The following is an 11254-nucleotide window of genomic DNA, read 5'->3' as shown; positions in this document are numbered from 1 at the left end:
CGGGATCGGGCAGTGTTTCGTTCTGCTGTGCATGGGGTCGCTATGAGTCGGAAACGACTCGACGGCACTTAACAACAACAACAACAGTATTTGTCTAAAAACAATGTCCATACATCACAGTTTGCCAGGCAGCTCTCATTTATTCCAATTGTCTTAATGCAATTATTGACAGTTTCCTTTCATTCTCAAAAGTCTACAGTTGAATGATAAAAGTATATGGTCTCCTACTGCTAACCAGAAGGCTGGCAGTTCAAACACACCAGCCACTCCTTGGAAGGAAGGTTGGGCAATCTACTTCTGTAGTGATACTGCCTCAGAACCCAAGGAGGGGTTGCTATGAGTCGGGTCTGACTTCACAGTACATAACAACAACAACAACAACGACATGTTGAATCCATCTGCCAGGCACTGTGCTGGAAGGGACTCCATGTTTGATCCTGTTGGTAAGATCTGAAGGAGCATGACCTACTCCCTCTCTTCATTCTGTCTTTTCTCAGTTGTCATCTTTTTAGTAAAGACTTTCCCAGCCATCCTATTTATAATGTACAACAACCCTATGCCCCCAGCATTCTCAAGCCATTTCTTGGCTCCCCCACCCCCCACCCCTACAATACTCATCATCTGCTCAATACGGTTTTCTTGGCTGTAATCTTTATGGAAGCAGATTGCCAGGACTTCCTTCTGTCGAGCTGGTGGGTTAGTAGATGAGGGCAAGCCGTTTGTGCCATTCAGGGACCTCTAACATAATCTACATTTTACTTAATTATTTCACTTATTGCTTTCTGCCCACTTAGAATGTGAACTCCATGAGGGCAGAGATCCTCATGTAGTTAAATATTTTTTTATATAAACTTATGAATGTCACTGATGAGAAGGAATTCAAGGACAAATTTTTCTCTTTCTGAAATTTTTATATCAGTAACTCATTTAGTTTCATTCAACAATTATTTATTAAGTACCTACTAAATAACAACAACAACAAAGTATCAAGCAATCCATTAGGTGCTGAAGATATTCCAGTAACCCAGTTGCGGTCAAGTCCTTTCTGGCTGATGGCGACTCCATGTCAACATCCAATCTTTCTGAAGTAGATTGTCAGGACTTTCTTCTGAGGCTTTGGGTAAACGTGAACCTCGAACCTTTCCATTAACAGCTGAGTATGTTAACCATCTGCATCACTCAGAGGATACATATGCAATGCAAATGCAACCACTGCTGTGGAGTTGGATCTGGCTCATAGTGAAAAGGGACCCCTCCTTGGGTTTCCGAGGTGGTATCACTCCGGAAGTAGATTGCCCAACCTTCCTTCCGAGGAGTGGCTGGTGGGTTTGAACCGCCAGCCTTCTGGTTAGCAGTCAAATGCCTTAGGCACTACACCATCAGAGCTCCCAGAGGAGACACAGTAATGAGTAACTGCTAGCATTAGTCAAATCTGCATTGGCTCCTCTGGGCACATGGTAGGATTGTACTTGCACTTCTCTATAAAGTTAGGAGTAACCATGTAACTAGCTTTGGCCAATGGAATTTGAACATAAATTAAAGTATATCATTTCTCAGGCAGAAGCCTTAAGAGCCAGTGAATAGTTTGCTAGGCTCTCTTTCCCTCTGCTCTGATAAACAGCAAAGTTCTTGGTACTTCTTGTTAGTTGCTTGCTGAGTCAAATCCGACTCTAGACCCCACATATGCAGAGTAGTTTTTATATGTGCATAGGGTTTTCAAGGCTGTAACCTTTTGGAAACAGATTGCCAGGATTGTCTCCTGAGGGGCTTCAAGATGGGTTTGAACCATTAACTTTTCACCTAGTAGTTGAGCATGCAACCATTTGCACCAGCCAAGGACTCCTTAATGGGGAGAGGCAAGGGTTTGTGATTGAGAAGAGGAAGAAGGCAGTGTTCTATTTGTTGACCTGAGTAGTGGTTACTCCATAATAATTCAGTAAGGTGTACATTAAAGTTTTAATGAATTTTTCTGGGTGTATACTGTATTTCAGGAGCTTTGGTGGTATTTGACTAAGGCATTTGACTACTAACCAGAAGGCTGGTGGTTCAAACCCACCAGCCCCTCCTCAGAAGGAAGACTGGGCAATCTCAGAAACCTAAGGAGGGGTTGCCATGAGTCTAATCGAATCAATGACAGTGAGTTTGATTTTATATTATGTTTCACAATAAAAATGTCTAATTCACTCTAAAATGGTACTAAGTAAGGACCGTTGGGGAACTTTAAGAAGTAGGTATAGGATGGATCTGTAGGAATTAAACATTCTCCCCTGCTCAAGGGCTCACTAAACTCCATGTGTGTGTTTCTGAAGAAGTGATGGCCACGATTTAGCAGGGCAATGTCACTCATTTAGCTCTTGGGCAGGAAGAAGCTATTCTCCTTGTTTAAAGGGGATTCTAGACAAAAATCTGCTGGTCCGCAATGGGCTTGATTTAGAAAAGAAACCTTTCCTCAAGAGTCACACTGTGAAAAAACTGCAAAGTAAAATGAAATGACATACCTGCCACCATCAAATGCATGATAGCCTGATCGTAGGACCTGCCTTCTTGGAAATAACAGTGGTAGATGCCGTTTTCGTGGGCTGTGACATTGTGAATGATCAGCGCCACTCTCCCCTTGCTGATATCACTGTCCACAAAGGTTGTTCTTCCTTGGTATGACTCCATCTGCTGTTCTGTTCTCTCTTGCCTGGCCTTATACACGAACACGGCAGGGGAGAACTGAGACCGGAACCACCGCACCTCCATGTTCTCAGCATTTTTCTCTGGTGACAGGTGGCAATGTAATGTGCTGTTTTCTCCCACCATAACCAGGATGGGATCAGCTGGCCCCACAACGGTAAACTGGGCTGTTTAACAAAGATGTAGAATCAGAGAGAGGCACCAGCCATCAAATATCTAAGGCAGGCAAGGAAGTGGATATTTTAGGGGACAAATAAATTCTTATTAAGGGCACAGGGACTTCCTGAGCTGATGAGTCTAGGGGACATGAGCTGTGGCTGACTGGTACCACTCCTGGGAAGGATGTGATGGAGAGGCTGTTAGTGCTTTGTGAATGAAACATTGAAAAGCACACAGTGAGTACCTCCCATAAACCCTATTGTTCTGGCTACCTAGTGCCGCTCTGACAGGAACATACCACAAATGAGATGGCCTTAATAAACAGAAGTTTATTCTCTTACAGTCTGGAGGCTTTAAGTCCACCAGCCACTCCTCAGAAGGAAGGTTGGGCAATCTACTTCCGTAGTGATATTGCCTCGGAAATCCAAGGAGGGGTCTCTATGAGTCGGATCTGACTCCATGGCAGTAAGTTAGTATCAAACAAAAAAGAATATTAAATAGCTAGTAATTTTCATATTAATTAAATGCTAAAATAATATTTGGGAGACTTTAGATTAAATCAAATATGTTATTAAAATTTATTTAATCTGTTTTTACTTTTTTTGAGTGTACCAGTTAACCATCTGCCATGGAATATATTCCACTCATGGTGACCCCATGTGTGTTAGAGTACAACTGGGTTCCACCAGGTTTTCAATGGCTGATTTTTTGGAAGTAGATCACCAGACCTTTCTTCCTGGGCACCTCTGGGTGGACTTGAACCTCCAAGCTTTTGGTTAGTAACTGAGCATGTTAATTGTTTGCACCACTCAGGGACTCCTTTTTGAATATGGTAACTAGAAAGCTTAAAATTTTGTGTATGTGGTTTCCATTTGTGGCTCTCATTATACAGGTATCCCTCACTTTTTGAAAGTTTACTTTATGCCACTTGTTTTTTTCAAAAGACCTACATTAGTATCTGTTTTCCATAACTGAAAGAAATCCAAGGAGGATTCTCCTTTTCAAGAAAAAATGTGAAAAGCAAAACTAGTATTCAGTGTTTGTTTTGCAGTGAACCCTTAGGGGCAGCATGCACCCCCCCCCCACCAGCACCACCACCACCAGCCAGACTGTCATGCCAAGCTTCTCCCCTGGGAACTACACTCAGCATCTCAGTATCAAGCCACCATAGCTTTGAATTGTGCTTTTGAACACCATATGTTAGTGTTATTTTATGTGTTATTTGGTAGATTATTTTTTGGGTCTGGGAATGCTCACATTTTTTTCCCATATAAATTATTGGTAATTGTGTCTTTGCTTTAGGCTATTTCAGTTTAGGAAAGGTTCATAAGAACGCTCTATTTTTGATAGCGGGGGGAAACCTGTATTTCTATTGGGCAACGCTGGTTTAAACTCGGTGAACACGTGCCGAATGAAAGAATGAGTGAACACAACTGCGTTCTCCTAGTCTGCTTTTCCTCTTCGAAAACTGAAGTATTGATTCTCTGTTCCAAGAAACTTATATGAGCAAGTAGTATGAACACCTACCTGAGACCAGCGCAAATAAGCTGAAGATAGGAAAGAAAAGAAGGTAACCTGGCAGGAAGAAATTCAAGGAAGTAGCTGGCTCCATAGGCACCAAAGGTGAATCAACCAGGAGAGACAGGAATCGAAGGCCTAGGGGTACAGAGGTGGAGAAATCAGCCAAGAGGACTTGGCACCATAGTGCTGATCTAGGTCAAACTTTCCTGTAACCCATGTTGGTATCATCAACGTCCCAACTTCTGTCTTGGGTAGCCCCCTTCCTCTCTTGGTTCAGGTATGTAACTGATTGAGGTATCTGATTCATTAAAAATTTCATGAAATAAGTCAACAATACATTCTTTTTCCATATGCCTCCTCATCAATCAAGAAGGCAGTTTTCCACCCTTCCTGGCTTCCTTCTCTGGCCAGAGTTGAGTTTCTTCAGCTGTCACTTGATATTCTTCCACCGTCTCCCTCCCTTCTCCTCCTGTCCCTGAAGCAGGCTGTGTGACCCACGGTAAAGCCAGGAGTGGCAATGCCTCCCCACCAGCGGCCTTCTCCGCTCCCGGGGACCTAGTCTTCCCTACATATCAGACGATGGTCTACCTACTTACCGCCCCCCCCCCCCCGCCCCCGAATTGGAGCGCTTCCCTTCTCTTTCCTACCTTCTGGAATTGAGTCTTGTGTTTCCCTTCCTCCTCTTTCCCTCAAATGATGATTTTTCGGTCTTCCCTTTTCCCTCCAACCGCCCATGGGTACAGTCACGGAAAACAAACAGTCCCAAGAGCGGAGAGAAAACTTGACTTTGGATCCCATGAGTGTCGATGTGCGAGAGGCGGACCAGTCCACCCTCTCACCACAAAGTACCAAGATTTCCAGTGAGTACTTTAAAGGCCAGGATTGGCCGTCTGTGGGTCACTCAGCCAATTGTATCCTTGAGCCGAATTTCTCATCAGTTACTAGGTAGAGTACGAGTCTCTGGCTTGTGCAAACGGTTAAAGCCCATTTGGCTGCTAATGAAACAGTGGAAGTGGGGTCTAGTCTCCTTGGAAGAAAGGCCTGGCCCTCTATTTCCAAAAAATCAGTTATTGAAAACCCCGTGGAGCACAGTTCTACTCTGACATACGTGGGATCGCTGTGAGCCAGAATGATTCCTCTCCAAATGGTTTTTCTTAACTGCTTAGTAAACTGAGAGTTAGAAATAAGACGAGCCTTGCCCACATTTTCATACATGCATTAAACAAATATTACTGAGGACTCACTATGTATCAGGTCCACTATGTGTTATGTGACAAAACCTATTTGAATTTTTGTTGTTGTTGTTGTTAGATGCTGTCAAGTCGGCTCCGATTCATAGCAACGCTATGTACAACAGAAAAACACACTGTCTTGTACCAGCCTCATAATCCTTGCTATACCTGAGCCCATCATTGCAGCTACTGTGACAGTACATCTCGTTGAGGACCTTCCCCTTTTTCATTGACCTTCCACTATACCAAACATGATCTCTTTCTCCAGGGAATGGTCCCTTCTTACAACATGGCCAAAATAGGTGAGACAAGTCCGGCCATTCTCACTTCCAGGAAGCATTCTGGCTGCACTTATTCCAGGACAAATTTATTAGTTCTTCTGGCAGTCCATGGTACTTTCAGGATTCTTAACCAACACCACAACTCAAAAGCATCAACTCTTCTTTGGTCTTCCTTATACATTGTCCAGCTTTCACATGTATATGAGGTGATTGAAAATACCATGGCTTGGGTTAAGCACACCCCTTAGTCTTCAAAGAGACATCTTTGCTCTTCAGCACTTTAAAGAGGTCATCTGGTTTCTTGACTGCTGCTTCCATTGGTGTTGATTGTGCAACCAAGTAATATGAAATCTTTGACAACTTCAATCTTTTCTTCATTATAGTGATGCTGCTTATTGGTCCAGTTGTGAGGAGTTTTGTTTTCTTTACGTTGAGGTGTAATCCATACTGCAGACTGTAGTCTTTGATCTTCATCAGTAAGTGCTTCAAGTCATCTTCACTTTCAGCAAGCAAGGTTGTGTCATCTGCATATCGCAGGTTGTTAATGACTCTTCCTCCAATCCTGATGTATTCATACAGTCCAGCTTCTTGGATTATTTGCTCAGCATATAGATCGAATAAGTATGGTGAAAGAATACAAGCCTGACTTTCTCCCTTCGTGATTTTAAGCCATGTAGTATCCCCTTGTTCTGTTCCAAAGACAGCTTCTATGTATGGTTTATGTATATGTTCCTCATGAGCATAATTAAGTGTTCTGGAATTCCCATTCTTCTCAATGTTATCTGTAATTTGTTATGATCCACACAGTTGAATGCTTCTGCATGCTTACTAAAACACAAGTAAACATCTCTCTGGTATTTACTTTCAGCCAAGATCCATCTGACATCAGCACAAAATCCATCTGATATCCCTTGTTCTACATCCTTTTCTGAATCCAGCTTGCATTTCTGTAAGTTCCATGTCAATATACTGCTGCAACTGTTTTTGAATGATCTTCAGCAAAATTTTACTTGCATGTGATGTTAATGATATTGTTCAATAATTTTTACATTCTATTGGATCACCTTTCTTTGGAATGGGCACAAATATGGATGTCTTCTAGTCAGTTGGCCAGGTAGCTGTCTTCCAAATCTCTTGGCATAGATGAGTAAGTGCCTCCAGTGCAGCATCCATTCATTGAGACATCTCAGTGGGTATTCCGTCAATTCCTGGAGCCTTGTTTTTCACCAATTCCTTCAGCCTGCTTCAGCCTCTTCCTTCAATGCCATTGGTTTTTTATTATATGCCACCTCCTGAAATAGATGAACATTGATAAAATTTTTTTCTGTGTATTCTTTCCATCTTCTTTTGATGTTTCCTGCATCATTCAATATTTTGCCCATAGACTCTTTCAATATTGCAACTCAAGACTTGAATTTTTTCTTCAGTTCTTTCAGCTTGAGAAATACTGAGCACGTTCTTCCCTTTTGGTTTTCTAAATCCAGGTCTTTGCACATTTCATTATAATAATTAACTTTGTCTTCTCAAGTTGCTGTTTGAAATCTTCTGTTAAGCTCTTTTATCTTGTCATTTCTTTCATTTGCTTTACCTACTCTCCACTCAAGAGCAAATTTCAGAGTCTCTTCTTACATCCATTTTGGTCTTTTCTTTCTTTCCTTGGATTATTGCTTGTAAATGACCTTTTGCTTTTTTCATGGATGATGTTCTTGATGTCATCCCACAATTTCTCTGGTTTTCATTCATTGACTTTCAGTACATCAAATCTATTCTTTAGAAGCTCTCTAAATTCAGATGGGATGTAATCAGGGTCATATTTCAGCTCTTGTGGACTTGTTTTAGTTGTCTTCAGCTTCATCTTGAACTTGCACATGAGCAACTGATAGTCTGTTCCACAGTCAGCTCCTGGCCTTGTTTTGGCTGAAGATATTGAGCTTTTCCATTTCCCCTTTCCACAGATGTAGTCGATTTGATTCCTGTGTCTTCCATCTGGCAAAGTCCATGTGTATAGCCACCATTTATGTTGTTGAAAAAGGTATTTACAATGAATAAGTTGCTGGTCTTTCAAAATTCTATCATGTAATCCCTGGAGTCATTTCTGTCACTAAGGCCAAATTTTCCAAATACTGTTGATTCTTCTTTGTTTCCAACTTTTGCATTCCAATCACCAGTAAAGACACAACCTTGCTTGCTGAAAGTGAAGATGACTTGAAGCACATCTTGAGTGCATATTTGGTCAATTTCAGACTGCAGAAGTTGGTAAAAATCTTCAATTTCCTCATGGATTTGGTGGTTGGTGCGTAAATTTGAATAACAGTGGTATTAACGGCTTTTCCTTGTCAGGTGTATGGTTAGTATCTTATCACTTACAGCATTGTACTTAAGAATAGATCTTGAATCATTTTTTGTGAAAATGAATGCCACGCCATTCCTCTTCAATTTATCATTCCAGGCATAGTAGATCATATGGTTGTCTGATTCAAAATGGGTAAAACCAGTCCATTTCAGCTCAGTAATGCCTTGGATATTGATCTTTATGTGTTCCATTTCATTTTTTAAAACTTCTAATTTTCCTGGATTAATATATTTCATACATTCCGTGTTCTGATTTATTAATGGATGCTTGCAGCTGTTTCTTCCCATTTTGAGTCATGCCACATCATCAGATGGAGTTCCCAAAAGCTTTACTCCATCCACATTATTAAGGTCGACTCTGCTTTGATGCAGCAGCTCCTCCCCAGTTGTATTTTGAGCACCTTCTGACCTGAAGAGCTCATCATCGGCACTATATTGGAGACAATGTTTCAGAGCTATTCATAAAGTTTTCTAGTAATATATCAGACAGTGTTTCACTGCTGTTCATAAGGTTTTCACTGGCCAATTCTTTGAGAAGTGGATGGCCCCTTCTTTCTTCTGAGTCTTTCTTAGCTTGGAAGCTCCACTGAAACCTATGCATCATGGGCGACCCTGCTGGTATTTGAAATACCAGTGGCATAACCTCCACCCTCACAGCAACACACAAGCCACCACAGTACAACAAACTGATGGATGACTAGCAGACAAGACAAATCCTTCTCCTAAATTTACATTGCAGCTGTAAATCTACTGTTTCTTGACTACTGTTTTCTTACTCACAGAAAAAGACTTAAAAATTTACAGTCTCTCAGAAATTATACAATTTGAAATCATGTCATTAAGAGTGAAATAAATATCCATAGGAATATAACTGTTTTCTGGAGAATTGAAATCACTTTGACACATAGAAGCAGCCTTCATTTCTAACCTAGGAACTGAGTTCAGATAAGCTTTCTAGACACCACATTTCATATCTGTGAACGTTGTTGTTTCCAGACAAACAGGGCCCTGGGTTCACTTGTCAGTCCAAACCTGAAGCTGATCTTTTACATGAAGCCAAACCAAAAACCAAACTCACTGCCATTGAGTCTAGTCTGACTCATAGCGAGCCCCATGGGGTTTCCAAGGCAGTAAATCTTTACGGAAGTAGATCGCCCCATCTTCCTTCCAGAGTGGCTGGTAGGTTTGAACCACCAACCTTCTGGTAACAGTCAAATGCCTTAGGTACTAGGCCACCAGAGCTCCTTTACATGAAATCTTGGGAGAGAAATGGATGTAAAGTGGGACAGGAAGAAGTTCATTAATTTGTGAACATGAATCTTTAAAAACTGAGGTACTGACATATCTAAATTTGGTGACTTCAGACCTAAATTAAACTTCATTTTGAATTTCTATTTTTCTAAAGAAACCATCCACTCACCGCCGTCGAGTTGATCCCAACTTGGGCAATCTACTTCTGTAGCGATACTACCTTGGAAACCCAAGGAGGGGTCACTATGAGTCAAAATCGACTTGACCACAGTGAGTAAAGAAAACACTCAGTCTTTTTGTCACAATTTTACTGTTTAAATAGCAAAGAGGGCAGCACTGTCTGTTAAGAATGTTAAGCAGGGTGTTCTGGTAAGATGGCAGACTAGGCAGAAAGACTGGACAGACCCTCTTCAAAAAAGAAAAGGGAAACCAATTAACACAGACACAGAAGATAATCCTGGATGGACCCCTGAGCCTTGAAGGGAAGGATACAGAAGTGGACTAAACCCCAAGTGGCAGCAGAATTTGCGTAAAAACACCAAAAAAGGAGACAGACGGAGCTGCAGTCTGGCAGCGATCCTGAGCAATCCTGATGGCACAGCACAGACAGCTTGGAGATATCCAAGTGGTGGTAGGATCTAAGAATTAACCTAAAAATCAGCCCTGCTAGCCAAGGACTGCACGGAAGACTGCTATGGTGGCTGGGGAATAAACGGACATGGTGAAGAGAAAGGTGGGCTGAGCTGTGGACTTTTGCCAGTCTGGAGGATGCTGCCATTTTGAATGTTTAAAAGAGGCTTGACTATTTTGGATATTTAACGAGACAGCACTCTCGCAGATTCCTGGGGCTTAAGAACACGTTCTGCTTTCCAGCAACCCCAAGGACACTCCAGACCTGCAAGACTGAAAAGGTATGACATTCCTCTTGTTACTCTTATACCCTACACCCGCTTGGTGAATGGAGGTGTGACCATCCCCAACTCCCACCTACCTTCTGTGCCCACAGGAACTCCATTACAGTCTCTGTGCTCAGACGGAGCCTGGGTGCCCTGCCCTGTCCTCCACCAATTTTTTTTCCCTTTTTTATTTTTATTTATTTATTTTCTGCTTTCTATTTTTCTGGTGATTACTTTGCTTGTATTTGTCTGTTTTAAAACAACTATTATTAATAATACTTTTGTGCTGTTTACTACTATTCTTAATCTTCCCCTCTCAGGTCCTAGTTTTCAGCATTTTTTCTTTTCCCTGTTCCTGGTTGAAATTTTTTTTTAAAAATTTAAGGTTTTTGTTTTGTTGTTTCCTTCTTTTTCCCCTTTTTTTCTCATGATTACCCCTGTTCCTGTTTTTCTTTTTGCATTTTTCCCATCATTATTCTCCTTCTCTACCTTTTGCCTCTAGTGCCCTATCCCCAGATATTGCAGGTTTTCTTGTTTTCTCTTCTTCTTGTTCCCTTTTTTCCTTTTTTCGTTACCGTTCCTGTGTGATTACATGGTGTGTTTTTTGTCCATGTCCTTTTAGTTTTTTGATGGTTATTCAATTGTAATTTTTGTCTAACTGAGTGGGAGACAGCAACAGTGCCCATAAGACTCAACTACACCCACATCTCCTGCAACTTCACTTACTGACCAAGAGCCACTACCTCCTTCTCCACCAACGGGCTAATGACAAAAAAACCACCAAGAAGAGCCTGAATCACCCTTGGCTGCTCTTCACAAACAGTTAACAGAGATCTAAATACAACAATGCCACGATGCCTTGGAAACAACAGACCATCACTGT

General features: G+C 41.6%; 1 protein-coding gene across 1 annotated transcript in view; it reads right to left on the bottom strand.

The window, feature by feature from the left end:
- LOC103204680 (butyrophilin subfamily 2 member A2-like) overlaps positions 1-4450 on the bottom strand; it is a 21448-nt gene extending 16998 nt beyond the window's left edge. The window contains exons 1-2 of the mRNA XM_007949885.1: positions 4366-4450; positions 2499-2846 (exon numbers count right to left, since the gene is read on the bottom strand). Coding sequence (XP_007948076.1) covers positions 2499-2846; positions 4366-4450 — 433 coding nt within the window. The remainder of the gene's footprint in view (positions 1-2498; positions 2847-4365) is intronic.
- Positions 4451-11254: the final 6804 nt, after the last annotated feature.

This window comes from Orycteropus afer, unplaced genomic scaffold, assembly GCF_000298275.1.
Source record: "Orycteropus afer afer isolate SDZICR_OR568_19922 unplaced genomic scaffold, OryAfe1.0 scaffold00255, whole genome shotgun sequence".
NCBI classification, from domain to species: Eukaryota; Metazoa; Chordata; class Mammalia; order Tubulidentata; family Orycteropodidae; genus Orycteropus; species Orycteropus afer.
Note: the sequence above shows the minus strand (reverse complement) of the source record. Positions and strands in the feature narration are given on the sequence as shown.